This window comes from Cotesia glomerata, linkage group LG3 (assembly GCF_020080835.1).
Source record: "Cotesia glomerata isolate CgM1 linkage group LG3, MPM_Cglom_v2.3, whole genome shotgun sequence".
Taxonomy (NCBI): Eukaryota; Metazoa; Arthropoda; class Insecta; order Hymenoptera; family Braconidae; genus Cotesia; species Cotesia glomerata.
The window spans coordinates 29,424,786-29,450,710 of record NC_058160.1 but is presented as its reverse complement, the minus strand read 5'-3'; the positions used below and the strand labels follow the sequence as shown (position 1 = coordinate 29,450,710).

General features: G+C 27.1%; 1 protein-coding gene across 9 annotated transcripts in view; it reads left to right on the top strand.

Moving 5' to 3' along the window:
* The window catches only part of LOC123261494 (cAMP-specific 3',5'-cyclic phosphodiesterase), a 131,419-nt gene that overhangs the window by 48,940 nt on the left and 56,554 nt on the right, over window positions 1-25,925 (top strand). For 4 of the 9 annotated variants that reach the window (XM_044723099.1, XM_044723100.1, XM_044723096.1 and 1 more), the window contains exon 1: window positions 25,349-25,682. The exons of 2 other annotated variants lie outside the window; for them this stretch is intronic. Coding sequence is in view for 2 of the 7 variants with exons in the window: in XM_044723103.1 (XP_044579038.1) it covers window positions 9,767-9,927 (161 nt within the window). In the remaining 5 variants the exon portion in view is untranslated. Of the gene's footprint in view, window positions 1-9,449; window positions 9,928-21,203; window positions 21,333-25,347; window positions 25,683-25,925 lie in introns of those variants that run through there. 3 more of the 9 variants (XM_044723103.1, XM_044723104.1, XM_044723097.1) reach the window with 3 other exon arrangements.

Here is a 25,925-nt window from a genome sequence, read left to right as displayed (position 1 = left end):
TATAAGCGAAGAAGAACAAAACCTTGGAATGTTCTGAAATGTTGAAAACTTTTTGCAATTGACAACTTTGATAATTATAGAAAATTTATTCGGATAATTTATATTATTAAGGGAATAAGAAAAATTTGGCCAGTGTATTTATAAAATAAAATGGGTTTTTATGGTTAAATTTGGTATCATTAGAAAGGTCTTAATCTGGAGTTGTGCCTTTTAAAGGTTTCATTTCATTCTCACCAATAGTCAATTTACGTTGATAAGTATTTAATCTGTATTCAAGAATGCTCTATCTTTAGATACATAATTAAAAAATGGCCTTATATCTCGTCAACTATATACATTTTTAAAAATATAAGTTCATTCTGATGTTATACTCATCGAGACCTTTCATTTGAGTACCCACATCAATTTTTCATATATTTATATATATTACATATATTTATGTATGAAAAATATATGAAAATGCATGTGGGTACTCAAATGAAAGCTCTTGATGAGTGTTACATCGGAACGAGCTTATATCTTTGAAAACGTTAATATGTAAGAAAGTACAGTGCAATTTAACAAATATCTTGTGAAATATAGACATTTTTAAGGATATAAGCTCACCCTGACATTACACTCATTGAGAGCTTTCATTTGAGTACCCACATCAATTTTTCATATATTTATATATATTACATATATTTATGTATGAAAAATATATGAAAATGCATGTGGGTACTCAAATGAAAGCTCTTGATGAGTGTTACATCGGAACGAGCTTATATCTTTGAAAAGGTCAATAGTTAAAAAAGTACAGCACAATTTAACAAATATCTTCTAAAATATAGACATTTTTAAGGATATACGAACACTCTGACATCTCACTCATCGAGACCTTTCATTTGAGTACCCACATCAATATTTCATATATTTATATATATTATATATATGTATATATGACAAATATATCAAAATGCATGTGGGTACTCAAATGAAAGCTCTTGATGAGTATAAAATCGAGATGAGCTTACATCTTTAAAATCGTCAATATTTAAGAAAGTACAGTGCAATTTAACAAAAATCATTATTTAATAAAGCAAAATTTTATTTATTTTTCATTCACAAATCCCGGCAGTCACATAGTGACTGCAAGTTTGCTAGTTATAAAATTAATTTATCAATTCTTACAATCATGTAAAATATAAAAATCTTGCTTATATTTATAAATACAAAAAACTTTCTACAAAACAAAGTTAGCTGCTTACCACAAAGAATTTCATTTGTTTATAACCTCAGCAGTTAGCTTAATTACTTTTAATAAAAAAAAAAATCTTCGGAGCTCTTAAGAATAATAACAATGACATCTTTATCGCCGCGTCGTTGTAATTCAGCGGGGCCAACAACGAAACTCGCGCAAATAAAGACTTTGCAAGATAATTCATCGTCATTAGTATTTTCCGAGGGATCTTCAAATTGTGAATCTCAATCACAATCGTCGAGCTTAGGCACGGAGATCGTTGACCAATCGGTGGGTATTAAATATAAATCAGTTGCCGTACGGTGGCCTAAATTGTCCGGCCGAATGGCCAAGTCCTCTCACGCACGATTTGAAAAAATGAATTACATAACTGCCTGTTATGAAGAGATACTTTCGTCATCCCAGTCATCAATGATCACTGTAACTAGGTCTAATCTTGCAATACAGCATAATAATAACATCTTTAATTACAATATCAATAGTAATAACAATAATAATAATAGCAACTCATTGAGAAAAGATGAAAAGCGAGATTACATTTCTCCCACATCGACATCTCCGTCAGCTGCATCGACAATTAATTACCTCTGGGATTCGAATCGTCGTGGCAAATGGAAATCAAAATCGAATTACAGTCCTATTGGCTCGGATGTCAGAATTTTGTCCAAGATCGAAAACGAGCTCGGACCATTACGAGGTAAATTTAGCGAACTGGCGGGCAAGGTTAGAGCTTTAAATCTGATTGACGTTAATAGTGTCTTCGTTAATGGACATTTTGATGATTGCAGTGGAATTAAAATAATTAATAGGTGTTATAATAATAATTATAACTATAATTGCACGGATTTGAATCAACTGCAGTGGCAGGCAAATAATTACAGCGTAACATCCACAAATTTGTGGCACGGTCACGGATTTTCGAGCTGTAAAGCTAAAAATTTAACGAAAGAGGTCAACAAAGAGGAAGTTATTAAGGAAAAATATATAAATAAATTGTTTGGGACAAATAAAAGGCATCCGTCAGGGCAGGACGTTGTAAGAAGGGAGAACGACGGGCATGGAGATGACGGTAAAATTTGCGGTAGCGACACAATTTGCCAGTTTGGTGATATGGGAGAGGAGATAAATGATGGTGGTTTGGAAAAAAAAGGGAAAAATTATTGTTATAAAATCCTTGGTGCTAGTAGTGAGATAAATCGCAACTATAACAACTGTGAAGATTCGGGAGGAATCAATTTGAGAAGACTGAAGGAACAGCCGGGATTTAGGAACAAGAATTCTCCGGCAATTTATTTTAATGATCTACGTATGACGGATTCACCTGATGCTATTCCTGTTGGTAATAAACCTGACATTTACGTCGGAGATAGAAGAACTGATGCACTAAAAGGAATGACATGCTCGCCGGAAGATTTTTATTAAATAAATTAAGTTTTACTGAGCAAATATTAAAATTTTTGTTGTTTTTATTTATATGTTTTATAGATTTTGTCGATAGGATACGAATGGTGGCTAAATGACCGTGGTGGAATATTAATATTTCGTGGTGATAGTGATATCAATACTGTAGAGATTTAATGATATTTATTTTTATTTTTATTTATTATTGCCTCGGGAACAGGATATCCGACAAAATGACGCAAATAAAGAAAATAAAGTAAATGATTTTTCATTTTGTGATATAGTAATATTTTATGGTACAGTGAAAAGAAAAAATCTATAATATATTATTATATTATTAATAGAATAAGCGAAATTTTGTGGCGAGTATTTATATGATAAAACGGGTTTTTATGGTTAAATTTGGTATCGTTGGAAAGGTGACCTGAAATTGTGCTTTTTCAATGTTTCATATGCTTTTCTAAAATAGTTTATTTATTATGATAAGTTTTCGAAGTAGTTATAAATAGATTCGAATTTAGCGATAAACAAAATTTGTTTATTTATTTATTTTGTGCACGTCAATGTGGTTATATGTCAAAAATTAATTTATGTAATTAAGAGACTAAGAAAAATTTAGTAACGGCTATATCTTTATCGTAAATTGGGTTTGATATTTTTTAGCGATAGTTATTTATCATTTAAATAATTGAGAGAGAAAGGAAAATTTTGTTACGAGCATATGATTATTTTTAAAGAAATTTTTATAGATTAATTTGGTATCATCAGAAAGGTTTTGATAAGAATTAGTGCCTTTTGGTTTTATATATTTTTTAGTAGTCAATTTTTTGGCAAGTTTTTGGAGGAGTTTTTAATAGTTTTTTGGTTCTATAAATTTTTTCGGTTACATTTGTCCATTAAATTATTTGTAATTGATCCTGTGATAGCACTTTTATTTTTAAAGTTTATTTCAAAAGTACCCAAACTATTAGTGTGATTATATAAATATAGAAAAATCATTAAGCTAAATTAATTTATATAATTAAGAGATTAAGAAAAATTTAGTAACGGGTATATCTCTATCGTAAATTGGGTTTGATATTTTTTAGCGATAGTTATTTGTGATTTAAATAAGTGAGAGAGAAAGGAAAATTTTGTGACGAGCATATTATTATTTTTAAAGAAACTTTTATAGTTTAATTTTTTATCATCAGAAAGGTCTCGATAAGAATTAGTGCCTTTTGGTTTTATATATTTTTTATTAGTCAATTTTTTGGAAGAGTTTTTAATAGTTTTTTGGTTCTATAAATTTGTTCGGTCACATTTGTCCATAAAATTATTTGTAATTGATCCTGTGATAGCACTTTTATTTTTAAAATTTATTTATAAAGTACCCAAACTATTAGTACGATTATAAATATAAAAAAATCATTAAACCATATTAATTTATATAATTAAGAGACTAAGAATTTAGCAAAAACAAAAATTTAGCAACGGGTATATCTTTATCGTAAATTGGGTTTGATATTTTTTAGCGATAGTTATTTATGATTTAAATAAATGAGAGAGAAAGGTCTCAATAAGAATTAGTGCCTTTTGGTTTTATATATTTTTTAGTAGTCAATTTTTTGGAGGAGTTTTTAATAGTTTTTTGGTTCTATAAATTTGTACGGTCACATTTGTCCATAAAATTATTTGTAATTGATCCTGTGATAGCACTTTTATTTTTAAAATTTATTTAAAAAGTACCCAAACTATTAGTGTGATTAAAAAAATCATTAAGCCAAAATTTTCTTTTTCAGAATTCGTAAATCTCGGCAGTCGCGTAGCGACTGCAGGCTGCTAGTTATTGTTATTTTAATAAAATTTTTTTATTTATTACATAATTTTGCATTTACACGCAATTATTTTAACTGATTCATTATTTTATTCAAAGACGTATCTTTCGCTGATAATTTTTATGTCCCGGATGTCTGACAAGTCCAGGCATATCTACTGACATTTTTTTACACACGTGATATGTTTATTTAACCGTGCATATAAATAAAAAAAAAACTCCAACAGTAATTCAGCGCCATTGATTAAATACAAACCTCAAACACTAAATTCACTCGCCCGTATTATATTCTCTATTTTTCTCTTGTAAAAATTTAGAAATTCCCTTTTTTTTTTTTTATAGAAAAAAAAACTATTTTTTTATTTTAATAAATTTCATAAAAAAAACAACAAACAAGTTTATCCAAAAATTCTTTTTAAAAAGTTTATAATGAACAATCCCAATTAAGAAATTCTGGCGCGTAAACTTTTTCATGAAGTTCATCAAAAACCCTTTAAAACTTTCCTAAAAACTGAAACTCCGCTCTTGAATTCTTCCTGCAGAAAATATGAGTGCAAAAGTTATCTCAGCATTACTACTACGTCAGAAAATTTACAATAAACATATTTTAGAATGCAAATTTATGCATAAACATTAGCGGTGCCCTGTTAATAACTCTCTACAAATATAAGCCATGTCCACAAAAAAATCTAAATAAAATAAAAGGCCATTCGGCAGCCGAAATGGAAGTAGATTTCTCAAATAAAAATAAAATTGTTTTTTATAAAATAAAATTAATGATAATAGGTCATATAATTGATTAATTAAAAAAAAATTAAATAATTAATTTTGAACTATTTAGAACTAATTTTGTTCAAAATAAATATTTACTGGTTTTAGTACAATAATAGTGTAAATTCAGTAAGTAAAATTCTAATAATATCAACTTATTGAAGTGTTTCTATTTAATATTAAATTACAACCATTAAACTAAAAAAAACGACTACAAGAGTTAAATTTCATTGAAAGGGACCCAGAATAGATATTTTTTGGTCCAGAAATATATGAAAACATGTAAATTAAAGCTTATTTTCTGAGCTTTTAGATGCATTTTACAGAATTCAAATATCTCGACGCGTTCAAAAGTTATTTGAAGGAAAAGCGGTAAAAATATGGAATTTTTGAATTTTCAAAATTTTAAAGCGATGTAATTTCTAAACTAATTAAACGGTTTGGCTCAAATTTGAACTCGACCTTCATAATCGTTCATAGAATAAGTATGTTGAGTTTCATTGAAATCCCTAAAGAATTGTAGGAGCTATCGTGCTGACAAGCCCCGCGTTATATCGTATATACATTTATGAACTTTTGAACTATATGTATTTTTTGACTCAGCTCGTCGAGTAAAGTCGGAATGTAGCAAAATTTTTCAAAAGTTGCATCATGAGAACAAATGCAATCGTTAGATTTTTCTGAAATCTACTAAAAAAATATAACGAACCTGCCTCAACAAAACCTTTTAAAAATTTATCCTCCTCTCCATTGAGGTCACTTCCGTCTGATTACGTCTTTAGCGATAAACTTTATCGACTTAGAGCATGTTGGCTCACATTATTACGTTATATCTCGTGTAATGCTCTGTACTCAAACCCATAACCAGCAATAAACCATTGTGCATCAATCTAGATTAGAGAATCTTCAAAGCTAAGGAAAGTTTGGCCCTTCTCGACGTTTAACGTCGGGTTATATTGAATCGGGTCCTCTAATCTCTTGAATATCACCCCCTTTACTATCTTCTACTCTTTTACTCCTAACTACCATCACATAACTTTTAAGTCAAGATTAAAAATCTCGCATCGTGAATTTCCGGCAGCGTTCGCGGGAGCTCGACAAACTCATACGTCAGCGTACTTCCACACTCGCGCGACAACAATGTTTACGGCGACGCGGTAAACCGTCGACGATTCTGTTCTCTTTTCATTTCTGCATTCGTTATTGGATGCTGCGTCTACATCTTACATTAATCTCTCCATAAAATAAATTACAAATTAACAATCTCAAAATTTTACAATTAAAAATTCAAACAACTAAAAATATTCAATTTTTTAATTTTTTTCTCTGAAATTTAAAATAACTAATTTAATTTAAAAAACTTTTAATTCGCTGGTTAATTTTTCCTACATAATTTCTCCCTCTCCATATTTTTTCTTAGTTATAAAAGTACAAGCATAAAATACCGGCCGGCTATTTGTTCTTGAACTGTTAGTTGTGGTGTATGGACTTTGCAATGTAATACATTAAGATATTGCGCGTACGTGCTAGTTTTTAAATTATATTTTATTTATTTTTAAAATTAAGTGAATTTTTTTTTTAAGTGAATTTTTTTTTAGAGCCAATTTTTTAATCAATTTTAATTAATATTTTAATTTAAATACCAAATAATAAATTAAAAAAAAACATTTTTTTTTTACGGTGCGCTGTTGTTATTATTTTATTCAAATTAGAGAAATTTATATGATGTGATGTCACGCGGTTTACTAACAGAATTGTTGTTCGGTGAAGACACTAGATAGAGAGACTGGTGTTTAGTTGGCATTTCGTTTATACAAATATAATAATAAAAGAAATAATAATAATGCACAGTATGCCGTATACGTACAGTTTATTCTGTTTATTAGTTTTGTTAAGTATTACATGCGTTGACGCGAGTGCGACGTACTGCCTACTGGTCAGCATAAGCTGCTATAATGTACAAATGTGTAATGTTCATTACATGCTTATAAATAATATTTAATTTAATAGATTAAATAAAATATAAAAAATATTCTAGAGATGGATATTTAATATTTTATCGTTTCTGTTTTTATTGACATTGATGTTGTTGTTATTGTGTTGGGTGTGTGACGGTAGATAGTAAAAAGTAAAAAAGTAAAAACTGTTGGAATTATTACTTGTACTACCGGTTACATACAATAGTGCATTGTAACTGTTATTATTGTTATTAGTAAAGTTGATATGATAGAAATGAAACTAAACGGAGAAAGGAAAATATTTAGCAGAAGTTTTTTAGACAATCCATTGGCATTCGTGGTCGGCGTCTGCAGTCGGCTAACACGCGATAACAACTGTTGACTCGTTAAAGGTTTATACATTTGCTCGCTCTTTAAAAATAATACTTTTATTGGATTTTTATGAGTTTTATTTGATGGGAAAATGTTGTAGATATTAATTTTTTTTAATTAAATAAAAGTTATTGTTTCAAAGTACAAATTTAAAAATTATTTTTATTTGGAAAAAGTGTTTATTTTTTATTAAATGTTTTTTCATTTTATTTTATAATTTTTAAATTAAATAACAAGTTTTTTTTTATAAATAAAAATTATTAAGAAATTTTAATAAATTAGTTTTTAAAGCCGGAAAGTGTTTTAATTATAAAAATAATTTCTAAAAAAAGAAAATTTATTTTTGATATTTTACTTCATAAATTAACTCATCAAAAAATTTTATTTTCAAAATAAAATTTAATTTTTTCACTGCAAAATTAAATAAAAAAATTTCTATTGAAAATTTAAAATAAAATTCATTTATTTCGCAAATATTTTTACTCATAAATTTTAATTTTCATTAAAAAATTTTATTTTTAAAATAAAATTAAATTTTTTGACGGCAAAATTAAATAAAAAAATTTCTATTGAAAATTTAAAATAAAATTCATTTATTTCGCAAATATTTTTACTCATAAATTTTAATTTTCATTAAAAAATTTTATTTTTAAAATAAAATTAAATTTTTTGACTGCAAAATTAAATAAAAAAATTTCTATTGAAAATTTAAAATAAAATTCATTTATTTCGCAAATATTTTTACTCATAAATTTTAATTTCCATTAAAAAATTTTATTTTTAAAATAAAATTAAATTTTTTGACTGCAAAATTAAATAAAAAAATTTCTATTAAAAATTTAAAATAAAATTCATTTATTTCGCAAATATTTTTACTCATAAATTTTAATTTCCATTAAAAAATTTTATTTTTAAAATAAAATTTAATTTTTTCACTGCAAAATTAAATAAAAAAATTTCTATTAAAAATTTAAAATAAAATTCATTTATTTCGCAAATATTTTTACTCATAAATTTTAATTTCCATTAAAAAATTTTATTTTTAAAATAAAATAAAATTTTTTCACTGCAAAATTAAATAAAAAAATTTCTATTAAAAATTTAAAATAAAATTAATTTATTTCGTAAATATTTGTACTCATAAATTTTAATTTTCATTAAAAATCTAGTCCATGAAATTCATTTAAATATTTACATTTAATAATAACAACAACACTAACATAAAATTGATTGAAACATAAATAATGATAAAATAAAATAAAACGAGTATTTATTTACGGATGAAAAAAAGTATTTTTTTTTTATCAAACCTTTGAAGTTATCGAACAATTAAATACCGTAAAAATTGTATCGACTCCGAAAATAGAAAATTTTTTGTGGCCCTAAAACCTGAATAAAACTAATAACACCAAGTACGTGTTGATACTACAAAAGTTTTCAAAGACACGTCCTTGAAAGTTTAGTTATATTTTGCGCTAGAGAAATTTTTTTAAAGTGTATTACAAGCTAACCCTGCGAATCTTATAACTTATAACTTACCGTCAATGGAGACATTAATTTTTAATTGGATCTCATTAAAATAGCCGCCTAAAATATAAAATATATTTTTTCTTTCGTCGAAAGCAAGCCCGTAATTTATGCCATTAATTTTTTCCAAACAATGTGATTTATCAAGACCGGTTGTAGGCCAAAAGTTGATTAACATAAATTACTATTAATTTTAGAGTTTGATAAAGTAATATTATATTATAGCTGATAAGTGATAATAAACTAAACTCGGTACATAAATTATACGTTAAATGTATAATTAATTAATTGTAAAGGCAGATAGAGATAAAGATATTACGATTTAAATATTTGTCAGTGGGTCTTAATATAAAAATGAAGAATCAAGCACGTATGCGTATTATATTATTATAATTTAAAAATATAAACGCTTATTCATTTATTTTACAAGTTATTAAACTAAAAGGTCTTGCGTAGGCGTCACGTTAGTGTAACGCGTGTCGAATGAATGCTAAAACGAGAGAGGGAGATTCGCGCAAAAGAACACGCGACAAATTTCGAGCTAAGATGTTGCCGATTAAATTCAGGAGAATAAGAAGAAAGACTCGGTCCAAGTGTTATTTTATCTCAACATATTTTAAATAGTGTTATAAAAAAATTAGTTAAATATTCATTTTTGAGAAAAAAGTGCCGATAAAAAATATGAATACTTTAAAAATACCCGAGATACGGCTTCCAGCTGGCGACAATTCTAACACTAATGGAGAAAAAATTCAGGGCCCTGTTAATTTGCAGCCCCAGCCGCTGCTCCTAGTTCCAGGGAGCAGCATTCCCAGGAGAAGGCATTCCTGGATTTGTGGCGGGTGAGTCCTGAAAAATCGGGTACTAATTTGTAAAAAGAGACTTTTATTTTTTAGGTGCTATCGTTCTATATTGCACGGCTCATGATGCGAAGCATCAGAGAGTGCTTTACGATTGAAAAATTTGTTTTTTCTCGATTTCGCAACTATTTAATTAATTAGACGATTGGTAATCCACGTAGTCTATCACTGATAGAAGGATTTCTTAGTATTTAAGAAATCATTTCTTAAACATCATTTCTTAGTACTTAAAAAATATTTCTTAGTATTTAAGAAATATTTCTTAAATACTAAGAAATATAAATATTAAAAAATATTTCTTAAATACAAAGAAATATTTCTTAAATACTAAGAAATATTTTTTAAATGCTAAGCAATTATGTTTAATGCTAAGAAATGATTTCTTAAATACAAAGAAATCTTCTTAAATGCTAAGAAATCCTTCTATCAGTGTAGTATTTAAAAAGATTTCTTTGTATTTAAGAAATGATTTCTTAAACATCATTTCTTAGTATTTAAAAAATATTTCTTAGTATTTAAGAAATATTTTTTAATTACTAAGATTACTAAGAAATATTATAAATACTAAGAAATATTTCTTAAATATTAAGAAATATTTTTTAAATATTAAGAAATATTTTTTAAATATTAAGAAATATTTTTTAAATATTAAGAAATATTTTTTAAATACTAAGAAATGATTTCTTAAACGTTAAGAAATCCTTCTATCAGTGTAATCAATTTGCGCGTCATTTAATAGATTATTTAATGGAGATTAATTCTGTTTCGGATAAAAATCAATTTAAGATAATAGAATCAGAAAAAAATATCAAAATAGTTAAAAGAAAATTCCTGTCAAATTTCCGCTTGAAACACGATAAGTTGCGTAAAAATTCATTAATTCAATCAGTTTTTTTTTCATTAGCTTGGTATTCACTTTGCGGAGATTACTATTGAATATGGTTATTTTATTTAATGTTGTTGAATTGTTATTAACGAAAAACTAAAATTAATGAAAAAAATATAATGAGCATGATCAGTTTAAATACCGCGAGATATTTCAAATGAAAAAATGAATAAAATAAAAGAAAATTTATTTAAAAATAATAATAATAAAAAAAAAAAAAAAAGTAATATTTAAATAAAATTAAAAAAAAATGTTTTTTCAGAACAATAATTATTTTTTTTTTATTTATCGATCGAATAAGCATTATGAGTCGTGCATTTTTAGATTTGCCAAAATTTTTTTAAACCCTAATTTTTTTATGCAAAAAAACGTTGGAAAATCTTTATTTTCCTGCAGATAATTTTAATAATTATTTTTATTACTATGTAGCGTGTATTGTGGAACAGCGTTACTCGGTAGGCTCCAAAAATAATATTCATATACAGCAAGGATTAGCTTAATATATTTTAAGCCGTTAGTCTGCTTTGCTGAGATAACTAGACGCTTTAAATTATGATATGTATAAATATATATTTAGGTATTTATTTTAGGAAATATTATTTTATTTTTTAAAAATTAATACACTAATTATTTTTAGTGTTATAAATAAAGATTTTGCTAAAATCAGTCTGAAAATGTTTAAATAATTTTGTAGTAATTTTGTAGAGAGTTGTTTTCAATAACAAAACTCCTTATGTAACTTTTGATCCTAAAATAAATCAAGTGTGTTTCCTGAATTCGAAAATCAACACCAGTATTACAAATATTATCAATTATCAGGAATAAATACCACTTTTCTATACAATAAATTATCTAAGAGGTTGTGAGTTATGACCTATTAGAAGTTATCGCATTTAAAATTATGTCTATCAAAAAAAAAAGGAAAAAAAAAGTTAGCTGTTATTTGTCGAGCAAATGAAATAAAATATAAATTGTCTATTTGTTTCAGGTAAGTCAAGTCACCGAATACAAACTGGTTATTAAATAAAATCTTCTGTAACAACAATAGAGCACGTGAGTGAACCGGCCTGAGTAAATAATAACTTTGTCTAGTAAAATAATATAAGAATAATATGTTTTAAAAAAACGTAATCAACAAATGATGTAACCTGATGATTTACGATCATAATAATTTGCTTAAAATCACCATTAATTACTATCGTAGATCCACACGTGTTTGTAATCAGTAAACATCCGTTATTAGTTATTTTATTAGTAATATATGACTGGTGTGTCGTATATTGATATTAAATAACTGAGCTACGCCTTGGATAGTATTGATAAATTTTGATAAAAACTCTCGCATTGCTATTGCCATTGGATCGTTTACAATTACGTAATGTCGTACAATGTACGGTTGAATCTACAACTAATTGGAAGTAATTGGTTTTATGGACGTTATAGTATCGTACTGAGCAATTTGATTGATTATTGCTGCAATAATTTTGAGACTGCATTTATAGTTAGGCGTTGAAAATTATAGCTCTCTTTTTTTTGTAAGATATGAAAAAACTGATAAATAAGTCATGCAAAATTTCCACAAATAATAAAAAAGTTTATTGAGTACTTTTCAATCAATTTATTTTTATTACTTTTATTAATTCAAAAAAATCATCAATAGAAAAATATTATTGTGTGATAAAAATTTATTTATTATTATTATTAATTTATTTTTAATAATAAATTGATTCCGCTGGTAATAATCTTCGAGCTCAAAAATATAATTTTCGTGTCATTTTGAGCTCTTTGAGCTCAAAACTCTAATAGCAATTTAATAAAACACAATTTTTTGAATTTTCAAACAGCAATAACTTTTGAATGAATAAACCGATTTTCACGCGGTTGGCGGCATTCGATGCAGTTTTTGAAGCTTCATAAAGAATCTTCAAGTTTAAATCGATCGAGCCAGGAATTTCGAAGTAATTCCGAAAAAACAATTTTTTCGGTTTTTTTTTCGACAACGATAACTCACGAACAAATCAACCGATTTTGACCGGGCTTGCGGTGATCGACGTGGTTTTTTGATCTTAAAAGCTGATTAGATTTTGGAATTGATCGGTAAAGCCACTTAAAAGTAATTCCAAAAAAACCACATTTCAAAAAATTATTTTTTGTAGTTTTTTTGAGATTTCTTAAAATCTACTGATTCAAATCGGTCCAAATAGTATTTAAAATCTAAGTTTAGGCAAGCCCTTTCGAATAGCGCCAACCGCGATGAAATCGCTCAAGCTGTTCAAAAGTTATGAGAGGTTTACATACGTCCACACACACACACTCACACACACACATACAGACATACGGACATCACTGCGAAAACATTCAGGAAAGCTTTCTAGGAGCTCAAAACGTCAAGATCTGATGAGAACTCGATTTTCGAAAAACGGGGTAAAACCAATAACTTCCCGATTTTTGAAAATTTTCAATTTTCTTAGCGGGAAGTTTAAAATTACTGTATGATAAAAATATATTTATTATTATTTTTAATAATACAGTAAATTGATTCTGCTGGTAATAAATTGACTAAAGTAATAATTCAAATTTTGAAAAATAGCAAACTTGATACTGAGAGTAGAGAGATGATCGGTAATTATTATCTGCAGTGATTATGATTACAAGTAATTAATTGATTATGATTACAAGTAATTAATTGATTACGTCACAAGTAATTGAATGACTGTGTATAAACCCATACACATACCTGCACAATCATTTCTCTCGGACGAGCCTCTATTAAATTACGAGAATATCTCGCCGTTCAAAGTTCGTTTTGACATAATATGTGCCTGGCTGGCTTCGATTGTATATATATTTATATTACCCGCCGGATCGATCGGTCCTTTGCATATATATTCACAAAGGTGAAAAAGTACTGTTTTTTATTCCGTGATTCGCTTTATATTACTTCTCTTCCATATCGTCAACCCATATTTGTCCTGTATTGATGTTTTATATATCTAGCGGGCTAATATGCGCCTTGGTCCCCAGACGTGTAACCTGGGCTTGATCGATTTTACATTCATATGCAATGTAAGCGCTACACTAGCACTACTAGCCGCGGTTGGCTATCAAAGGGAATTTTTTTTAATTTTTCAAAAGCACATTCCGGTAAAAATTTTTTATTAGAGAAATTTTATTAAATTGTGAATACTTTATTTTTGTTTCAAGGATTTTATGGGGTTTGTCGAAAGAAATTTGCATTATTCAATGTTTCATAGTCGATGTTTGATGTCGTAATTAGTTAAGTGTTTACAACGTGTTAATTACGATGACGATGCAATGGGAATTTTTGGAGACAGATATTGTCAAAGTGCTGGGAAGAAATTCATTAAAAGTTTGCTGGAAGTTTAAGATAACTTTTTTTTTTTAAATGACTTAAGGACGTGACTTTTTGCGAGATATTAGTGAAGGATGTAGCGTTACTAAACGGTTAAAGTATTTTTTTTTTTAATGTAATTTTTCGGGTGGAAAATTGAATCTTTTTTATTTTTATTAAAAAATTTAACTTTTTTTATTTTTATTAAAAAAATTATTTTTAAAAATGTTTTTTTTTATTAAAAAAATTATTATTTTTTTTCTTTATTAAAAAAATTATTATTTTTATTCTTTATTAAGAAAATTATTATTTTTTTTTTTATTAAAAAAATTACGATTTTAAAAATAATTCAAGAGAAAAATTTTTAAACTAAAAAAATAAAATTTTTTTTGTTCGATAGAAAATAAAAAAAATCATCAAAATTTAATTTTTATATTTTTTATTGAAAAAAAATCTTCAAAATTTTAGTTTTTATATTTTTTATTGAAAAAAAAAAATTGATGATACTATTGTAAGCGAATAAATTTATTGAAACAAGTATAAAGTAATTGTACAATTGATTTTTCTATTGTTAGCGTACAAAATTAAATTTTCTGTAGTAAAAAAAAGTTCCACCCACCAAAATTCACTGACACAAAACCAAAGACGATTAATCATAAAAAATTTCCGTTAGTTATATTTATCATGCTCAAGAATTTTAATTGAGCGTACAATTAATTATAACGAGTCTAAGCAGAAAGTAAATGGCCTCTGGATATAATTAAGCGAACAAAATTTGAAATTGAGCTTAGACAGAGAGAGACGGAGACAAAAGTCAAAAGTTATAAACCGATCGCCTGAGATAGGGGATAAACTAAACGAAGGTTAAAGATACGAATTAATGTTTAATGTTTACCGTTTAATGTACACATGTTTATGTAGATATGCAGCATTATATATTTAACAGTTAAAAAGTATAGGGCAAGTAGGTATAGCACCGATTCCTCGGCCGGAATCGCCCGATCGCGTGCAATAGAGCATTAGTCCATTAAAGCGCTGTGAGCTTTTGTAGGTCACGCTTTTCGCGTTTATCCTTCCGAGTTATTTTGGTCTTTCTTTAATTTCGTCGAACCCCTCCTCGTCTATCCACCCGACAGAAGTCCTTTACTCTTTCTTTCTCAGGTTCTCGAACATCATGTTACCATTGATATATGAACCTGATTCGGTCGCTATTGCTGAATAAAATAGTATTATAAATATCCTTTAGCCTTTTATGCATTCTAGAGTAAAACACTAGCTCGAAATACTGACATTTACTCTTAACTTACAAACTTTAATTGACTTTGTAATCTAATACGCCGATAAATCTACTCTCGTCCCTAGTTATCTGCTAATGAGATTTCAAAATCGGCTTAGATTGGAATTTAATGGCTGAATAATCGTTTTAATATAAAAAAAAAATATTTTTCAAGTTAATGAATTAAATTTTAAAAAACTATAAAAAATATTTAGGATAAAAAAATTATCTATATATATATAAGCGAAATACCACTCACTCATCACGAGATCTCCGAAACTATTCGCCCGATTGACTTGAAATTTAGCATAGTTACTCCATTCGTGATGTAGACGCTCACTAAGAACGGATTTTACGCAATTCCTAGCCAAAATGAATTTTTCGTCTACCATCACATATGCCCTCCCCTCCCCTCCCTCTCATTCTTCTCCTCCCCTCCCGTGCCCTATAATCTTTCCCCTTCCCTATATCTCTCTCTTTTTTTGGGAGCGAAATATCATTTTGACCCTCTAATCTAAGAAACCATCAGTGGCACCCGTAAATTATCGAACTCAACCCCCCTACAACCACCCACGCTAATCAACCTTTGCCATGGTTACCATTGTCATGGTTATCGTTGCCATGGTTACCGTTGCTATGGTTACCGTTGCCGTGGTTACCGTTGCCATGGTTACCGTTACCATGGTTGCCGTTACCATGGTTACCGTTATCATGGTTACCGTTGCTATAATAACTGTCAAAATGATTGATTTTAAATTTTATCGATTGACTGTTGGGACAGTAGGAATTCATAATCATACGTTTTTTAAGAAAGAATAGCTAAATCATTAATAACTGAAATAACTTATATGTATTGGAATAATCATGAAGGATGAACTCGATTATATCATAACACAGATAAATTAAACATAAATATTATCAAGTTGATATTGTTAAATGATTATACTGATTTTAATGATTAAAATTAAAATGGTAAATTGTGTCTGATGCGTCTTCTCTAAAATTTTACAACGATATCGTTAAATTATTATAAAAAACGGTCGATTTAAGATAATTTCTAATAAAATGAGTAATAATAAATATATGTTTTAATACCACTTAATTTGTTATGAATTTATTAATAACTAGCTGATACCCGCCCGCTTCGATAGGAATACAATAAATTTTTATGGTGTAACCTAGATGAAAAATATAAACAAAATGGTTAATTTCAAAAAGATAATGAATATAAATTTTGAATTAGAGAAAAGTGATTGTTTGTGATGACCGGTGTTAGCGAGTATTAAATATATGAGAAAAGTATTTTATTATTAACATTTTTTAAAATTAAAAAAAAAATTATTGACATTTTTAAAATTAAATAATACTATGAAGCGGAAAAGAATAGGAGTTACGGATAATTATTACGTGAATCGTTCCAACATTCACGTAACAGAATAATTGGAGGAGGAAGAGATTGAGAAAGAAATAGGAAGGACCTTCTTAATAAGAGTTTACAGAATATGCGAGAAAAAATTCAGATAGCTCGGACAGGGATTCGAACCCAGAACCTTCCGGTGACATGTCGGCTACTCTACCATTTGACCTATCCGGTCTAGACTAAATGTTTAGGATAACATTATTATAATGGGAACGCATCTCACTACACAGTACGTCATGGGTGATGCGGAAATCTGTCTAATGACAGATTTACTGACTAACTGACCCATTGATTGATTGATTATTAATAATAAAATACTTTTCTCATATATTTAATACTCGCTAACACCGGTTATCATAAACAATCACTTTTCTCTAATTCAAAATTTATATTAATTATCTTTTTGAAATTAATCATTTTGTTTATATTTTTCATCTAGGTTACAACATAAAATTTTATTGTATGCCCAGCGAAGCGGGTGGGTATCAGCTAGTTCCTTATAATTATCTATGTTATTAAAAGAACAAAAAAATGCTCCATCTCTAGATACATAGTTAAGATATGACCTTGTATCTTGTGAACTATTATTGACATTTTTAAAAATCTAAGCTCATCCCGATGTTACGCTCATCAACACCTTTCATTTGAGTACCCACATCAATTTTTCATATATTTATATATATTATATATATGTATATATGAAAAATATATCAAAATGCATGTGGGTACTCAAATGAAAGCTCTTGATGAGTGTAACATCATGATGAGCTTATATCTTTAAAAACGTCAATAGTTAAGAAAGTACAGTGTAATTTAATAAATTACTTGTAGAATATTGACATTTTTAAAAATATAAGCTCACCCCGATATTACATTCATCAAGACTTTTCATTTGAGTACCCATATCATTTTTCATATATTTATATATTTTATATATATATGTTATGTATATATGAAAAATATATAAAAAATGCATGTGGGTATTCAAATGAAAGCTCTTGATAAGTGTAACATCATGATGAACTTATATCTTTAAAAACGTCAATATTTAAGGAAGTACAGTGTAATTTAATAAATTATTTGTAGAATATTGACATTTTTAAAAATATAAGCTCATCCCGACATTACACTCATCGAGACCTTTCATTTAAGTACCCACATCAATTTTTCATATATTTCATATATTTATATATATATATGAAAAATATATCAAAATGCTTGTGGGTACTCAAATGAAAGCTCTTGATGAGTGTAACATCGAGATGAGCTTAGATCTTAAAAAAAGTCAATAGTTAAGAAAGTACAGTGCAATTTAATAAATTACTTGTAGAATATTGACATTTTTAAAAATATAAGCTCATCCCAATGTTACACCCTTCGAGACCTTTCATTTGAATACCCACATCAATTTTTCATATATTTATATATATTATATATATGTAATATATACAAATATATGAAATATTGATGTAGGTACTCAAATGAAAGATCTTGATGAGTGTAACATCGGGATGAGCTTATGTCTTTAAAAACGTTATTATTTAACGAAGTACAGTGCAGTTTAACCAAATAAAACAAAATTTTATTTATTTATAGGTCACAAGTCACGGCAGTTACTTCGTGACTGCAAGGTTGCTAGTTTATAGTTAAATTATTTTTTTATATAAAAAATAACGTAAATTTTTATATAAAAAATAAATTAAATTTTTATATAAAAAATGAAGTAAAGTTTTTATATAAAAAAAAGTAGAGTGACATCCGACAGATGGTTAAAATAAAAAAAAAACGGAAAATTGCGGTTTATTGACCACAAAAAATAAAAAAGAGGGCGGAATTTTCGAGGATAACAAAAGATATGAGTGAGTATTATTAGGAGTGAGGAGTATTATAAGTAATGGAAAGAAAAAGAGTTGCTGAGTGTAATGTAAATTGTTTAGAGTAGCTAAAGTGTCTGTACTCATATTCGCGAGGATAAAAAGAAAAAAATTGAAAAGTCTTGTGTGGATAAAAGAGTAAAAGACGTCGACGAAGGCCGAGACGGAGATTCAAAATGAATATGCAGTCTTTTAATGATGAAAGAGGAATAACTGCAGTGTCATTTTTTACTGTTCCATATAGATGTATCTTATATGTGTGTACTGTACGTATAATAGGAAAGTTTGAGTAGCATGTGTATAATGTTGTGTACACCCTGGGGCATAAGGGAGCAAAGAGTGTAAATGTCAAGGGTGCTCCAAGTGAACTGTGCTTGTGTTGACGGTGAGATATTGCCGTGGGACAGATTTACCGCCACGTATCATTGCAATGAGTGAAATAAGTATCTCGGTACACAGAAAATATTTTAACGAAAAAACCGAATTCCAGCAAAAAACTTGAGGAAAATTTTCAGGGACACGATTTTTTTTATAGAAAAATAAGAAGTAAAAAATTATTAACTTGGAAAGTGAATCATAAGTTATATTAATAAATAATTATTTTTTTGTAAGAAAAAAGCAATATTAATTTTAAAATAACAGACTGTCATAACTGGTTAGTTACCTTTTAAATAGCCAAATATTTTTCTAATAAAACCCGCATGACATCTTTGCTCCGGATGACATTAATAATTACTTGAATATTTGAATGCTCGCCAGTATCAAAAATTCATGCTCTTTGGCGTCTTCGAATGACCCCGCTCGTTATAAATATATTCGAAATTTTTCATTATTCATTATATATTATTTATTTACTGTATTCCATTGTGTATCGTTGAATTAACAAAACCCGTTGTCATGATAATCTTTTACGCGAGACAGTAAAAAATTTTGCGTCATTGCATCCAAAAATTTTGTGTTAAAAATTTTTGTATTAAATATTTGACACTTTTTTCTGTTAATTTAACAGAATAAAGGTTAAACCCCCATGAAAAAAAAATATAAAAAAAATATATTAAAAATCTATAAAAAATATGTATAGTAAATATATTTTTAATAACTAACTTTTGGCCGATTTTCATGTATATTTTAAATATATTCAAAATATATCTTAAAATCATAAAAAATACATAGCTAAAAATATAAAAAAAATATATTTGAAGTATATAAAATATATATGAAAATCGGCCAAAAGTTAGTTATTTAAAATATATTTACTATACATAATTTATATATTTTTCATAGATTTTTAATGTATTTTGACATATATTTTTTTTATATTTTTTTTCATGGGGGTATAATTTACACATAAAAGTGTTAAATATTTAACACTAAGTTTTTTGACGTAATGACGCAAAATTTTGTACTGTGTATATTATAATTTATTATCGAGATAACCCGGGAAAAAAAGTACCAACAATATTTTTTTAAATTTGCCATTTGCAAATTTCCAAATTTTTCAAAAAATAAAATTTAAAAATAATAAACATAAAACAAAACTTAAAAAACAGTAGAGAGAAAATATCAATTCCAAAAGCACTATTTATATTAAATTAGATCGTTTTACTTAAATTTATATATTTATATGATTCACCGTTGATATTACGACACTGAATATATCTTGCCAGATATAAGAGTAATCCAACAACTGGGCATTACGTATTATATTTTCTAAAAAGACTAAACTTACCCACAAGTCACAAGTTACCAGTCATAAGTCACGTCCGCTCTCGGATCTCTAATGTATCTAATATCTAAACTATCATGCATATTTATTAGAAAGTATTAATCCAAGGCTCTTAAAATAAATTTTCTCAGTGGTAATTGCATCTCTCATCAGTCCTTAGCTTCCCAATTGCTGATTCAAATACAAAGAATCCGCCACTTAATAACTTTATACTATTTATACCGATACCGATATATTTAAATCGTAAACAAATTATTTTAATTTTAAATACAAACAATATATACATACATTTGGAATAAAAATATACAAAGTGGTTGGAAAAAGGAGCGACGTTGAAAATAATTCAACTCGAACTATAAATACAATATGGCATTCAGTTCTGCGTGGAACGTCGCACTGAGATGTTCAAAAGACATTTTTTTTTGCGCTATTTTTATTTCCTTTTAATTAATTTTCTTAATTTATTTATTGATGGTTAAAAATAAATTAATAACCAAAATTTGGTTGAAATTTTTTAACCAAATTTTTTTTATTTAAATTTTTTGTTAAGTGCGATTATAATAATAATAATAATAATAATAATAATAATAATAAATTATTGTTAAATTATTAAAATAAACGTTTAATTTATTAAATAATTAATAAATTAATAATTAATAAATATTAATAATTAATTCATTAAATTAATAATATAATAAACTAATAATAATAATAATAATAAAAATAAAAGTGTTTAATTAAATGAGTGAAAAAAAATTTTGGCAATGGAAAAATTAAGTCTAGCGGAAGTAGCTCGCCGTAAAGACAGAAGACGACGTCGGGGATGGACTGTGGTAGTGGGTCATGAAGTTCGGTAAGTTTTACAACTTATTGATGATAAATAACACACCTGCTGACCGCTAAATGGGCAATTAGAGGATTAATTGGTAAACACGAAGGGTTGACAGCGGATTAATAGTCGGTAGAACAGAGACGGTGGTTTATCGGCTTTCGAAGACCGTATGTTAGTGACAAGTGTCGCCATCGGCAAAAGAGCTTCTAAGTAATTAGCGATGCCTCGTACTGTACGTATTGCCGCGCAGTACAGTAGTTATTTTCCAATTCCAGATATACATATGTGTTCCACACTCGATAATATGTAGGATGTCGGATTCGAGCTGCGGAAATTAATGTATAGCACTGATGATACGCCGATCATTTTGAGGTATCATATTTACCGGGAATCGATGATAAATATATGTTTTATTAAAATAAACTCCTTTGTCGAGAGTTTATATTTGAGTTTAATAACATTTGTTGAACAAAAACGATTCTTTGTTTTGTTTGAGCGATTTATTAAGCTTTGTGCTCGTAGACTCGTGATTAGAGATAAAATTGTTTGCTGGCGATTCTACTGGGAACCAGTGAATCAATTATTGTGAGACCGGTAGCTGTGGTGGTGAATCACGCTTTGTTTCCTTGTAGGTATCATATCGTGTTTATTTAATGATATTAAAATAACAGACTTTGATGATTTTTTTAGCGGGAATTTATGAATTATTTTTTTAAAGCAATTTTTTATAAAAATTTTTCAGCAAAACAATTCTAATTTATTTCCTATGGGATGTATTGACTTATAATTGGCACCAAACTTTAATATAATACTCCCTCTAAATATCTTAATAGTTATTTTTAATTTCTAATAATTTAAAAATACTGAAAAATCGTTTAGAAAAAAAAAACGAAATTGAACTTTTATTATGAAAAAAGTCGCGGAAATTTTGATTTTATTAAAGCATACAAATTATCCTTTTTTGCATTCATTTTGTACAGTAAAGAAAAAAAATTAGTTGAGATTACAATTTTATTAACAAAACTTTTGATATTAATTTTCGTTATTTGAAATTTTAATTTTTTTATCTTGATTCAAAAAAAATTTAATTAATTGCCATTATATAAAATTTTAATTTATTCATCTTAATTAAAAAAAAAATAAAATTGAAATTAACCCGTTGAGCAAAACAATTCTAATTTGTTTTCTATGTGATGTATTGTTTTATAATTGGCACAAAACTTTAATATAACATTCCCTGTAAATATCTTAATAGTTATTTTTAATTTCTAATAATTTAAAAATACTAAAAATCGTTTAGAAAAAAAAAACTTACGAAATTGAACTTTTTTTATGAAAAAAGTCGCAGAAATTTTGATTTTTACGATATCGAAAAAAAACCGACGCCATTTTATTCGAAAAACACTTCTATTTTGAGGAAAAAAATCAATATTTGATAAAGTTTGAAAAAAATATATTTATTCTAAAGTTTGAAGTTACGAATTTCGATCAGTCGCTTAAAATGAAAATAAGACATTTAAACATGCAAAATAATATAAAAAGATTTGGTTTTTTTTCATGAAACTCTTTTATTATAATTATTACAATAAAAACATATAAATATCTTCAAGAATATCAATGAAATCAATCATAAATGAGACTAAGTCTCATTTATAAATCTCTTTCTAAATTTAAAATTGACTCAACGGGCAAATTAAATATTATTCATTAGAATTACGTGAAAAAAGAAACATTTGCGGTTTGACAGAAAAAAATAATAGGGATGAAAAATAATTACGCTAGAGAAATTAATTAAAATCCGGCTTGCATTGATGATGATCAAAAGAAGCTCAATTGGAAAAATTAATCGGTTATTTAATAGATAATTAAAGTTTATATCGCTTTAAATTAAGTTTGTAATTGTAATTTTATTTTTTACTTTTTTAAATGCTTTCAGAAGTTTTATATTGAAAAATTAGGTTATGCTTTTCACAGTAATTGCATTGCGAAAAAAATTGTGTAATTAGAAAAAATCTAAAAATTTATTTGAACTACATTGAAAAATTTTCGAAAGAGCTTTTTATTTTACTCTGTTAATTGAGTTACAATAGATGGAAGTATAATTTTATTAAGAAAAATCTATATCGGTTATACTCACGATAATTGTTCGTTTAATTACTTTTTAAATTTTATAACTTGAAAGCGTTTTTCTCGGAGAAATTAATGTACATTTTACAGCAGTTGATTGAGAAAAAAATATGTAATCGTAGAGTTTTATAATTTGCTATCACTTCAAGCGATAATTGAAGTTTTTTCATAAATAGGATGGAAATTAGAGTTTTTAATATCGAAAAATAATAATTTCTATAAATTTTAAAGAACATTTTTAATATTAATTAATATTATAAACATTTTGCTCACCATATTTTCTTATTCAATTTCAAATTAATGTTGAAGAAAATCCATTACCTTTTTTAATTAACCGTAAAATTAAAAATTAACATCATATTTTATTCATGTAATCTAATTTTTTATTTAAAAAATACTCAAGGTTATTATGATAAAAATTTTCAATTTTTTTTCATAAAAAATTTTCTTTTTTTCATCACAATATTCAATTAACTTTCTAAAAATGAGTAAATTTAAATTAAATTTTTTCTCAGACTTTAAATCATTTAAAACACTATCAAAAATTGTTGCAGCTTTATCTTAAGTAAATTTTATTATTGGATCAAACCCAATGAATTAAAAAGATCTAAAAAAAATTTTTTTTAACTAATATATAATTATCTTTTATATAATCGCTCTTAATTCTAAAAAAGTTAAAAATATCCATGAGAATTAGTAAATTTTTATTTATTTACATAACAAAGCCTACTTTGTAAAAATTGTACAGTCATGTTATCGTATAATCTCATAATTGCCCATTAAAGATAAAACTAAGGTATAATAATAGACTGAAAAAAATGAAAAATCATCGTTAGAATTTATTGAATTAAATAAATTTTATTAATTTCTTAAAAAAAAAATTTTACACAGTAAAAAGTTTTGCGTCAAAAATTTTTGTGTTAAACATTTAATGAAAATTAATTTAATAATTTTTAGAATTTTTTTAACAAATAAATTATTGCAAAAATCGTTTAAAAAAAAAATTGGAGAAATTTTAAAAAATTAAAAATGCAATTTTTTTAAAATAATTTTTTGTTAAAAAAAATTAAAAAATGGTCAAGTGACTGATAACTTTAATTTCATAAATATTTAAAATAAATTATTGCAAAAAACGTTTAAAAAAAATGACATGAAGTAATTTTAAAAAATTAAAAATGCATTTTTTTTAAAATAATTTTTTGGAATAAATTTGTTTGTAAAAAATAAAAATTAAAAAATGATCAAGTGACTGGTAACTTTAATTTTATAAACATTCAACAATTTTATATGTAAATTTTACATTAATTCTGATGAATCAACACAAAAAAATGTTAAATATTTAGCATAAAAAATTTCAACACAAAATTTTTATCAAGAAAAATTTTATTTGTCAGTTTAATAAAAAAAAAATCTTCAAACAGTATTCCCATATTTAAAAAAAAAAGTGTGGATATTTATATATTTTTCTTTGATGCATCAAAGAAAATAGTAAGATATTTGAGAGTACAAAATAAAATAAGCAGATTTATGAATCTCTTACACGTTGGTTCGCTGATATGATATTATATGATATGATGGGATTGGAGGATCGGATGAATAGCAGAGGAGAGGACACAGACCGGAATATCAGACTAGAGCGAGGAGAGTGCGCGAGCATGATGCAGCGACTGTGCCCGGGGGTGAAAGGAACCAGACAAGGATGAGGAAGAGGAAGAGGAAGAGGATGAACCAGCATCACTAGTACCAGCAGCTCCAGCAGCGGGCTGCGCCTCTAATCGTCCTGCAACACGACGTGGTTACCAGTCACCATTCCACCGAAGGAGACATTGACGTTTAAAGTGGAGGAGTGTGCACCAACTTTGTGTGTCGAGTCTAGTGTAGTGTACACTCCCGTTGCCTCAGGTTGAGGTTGCAGCTTCTAGTCCGACTGGGGCTGAGCGTAGAGGTAGCGGAACGCGACGAGCGCTGGCCTCTGCTCGGGCTTGCTCCTTCCTCGTACTCAGTATTACTACGTGGTTCATGTAACGCGGATCTTCTCTGCTTCCCCCGTGCTCCGAAATCTACCTATCTTCCTGTAGCTCCTCATCACGCACTTGTATTTAATTAACAGAGCCAATTACCGTGGATTACCCCATGTGCGTCAGTGATTAGTTCACCAATTTGTTTTTTGTAGTGTTCTTTATTAAACCTTCTATTTTTTTTTCTTTATTTTCGTTTTATTTGACAAACTCATTTTGTCTCGAGGTAATTATTGTGATAATTATTTTATTATCGTGGAAATAAATTAGTACTCAAGCATTTGGATTAAATTTTGGGGTTTTTAGTGAAGAAATTTATAAAAATCTAGATAGATAATTAAGAAATGACCTTGTATCTCGTGAACTATTGACATTTTTAAAGATATAAGCTCATCCCGATGTTATACTCGTCAAGACCTTTCATTTAAGTACCCACATCAATATTTCATATATTTATGTATATTATGTA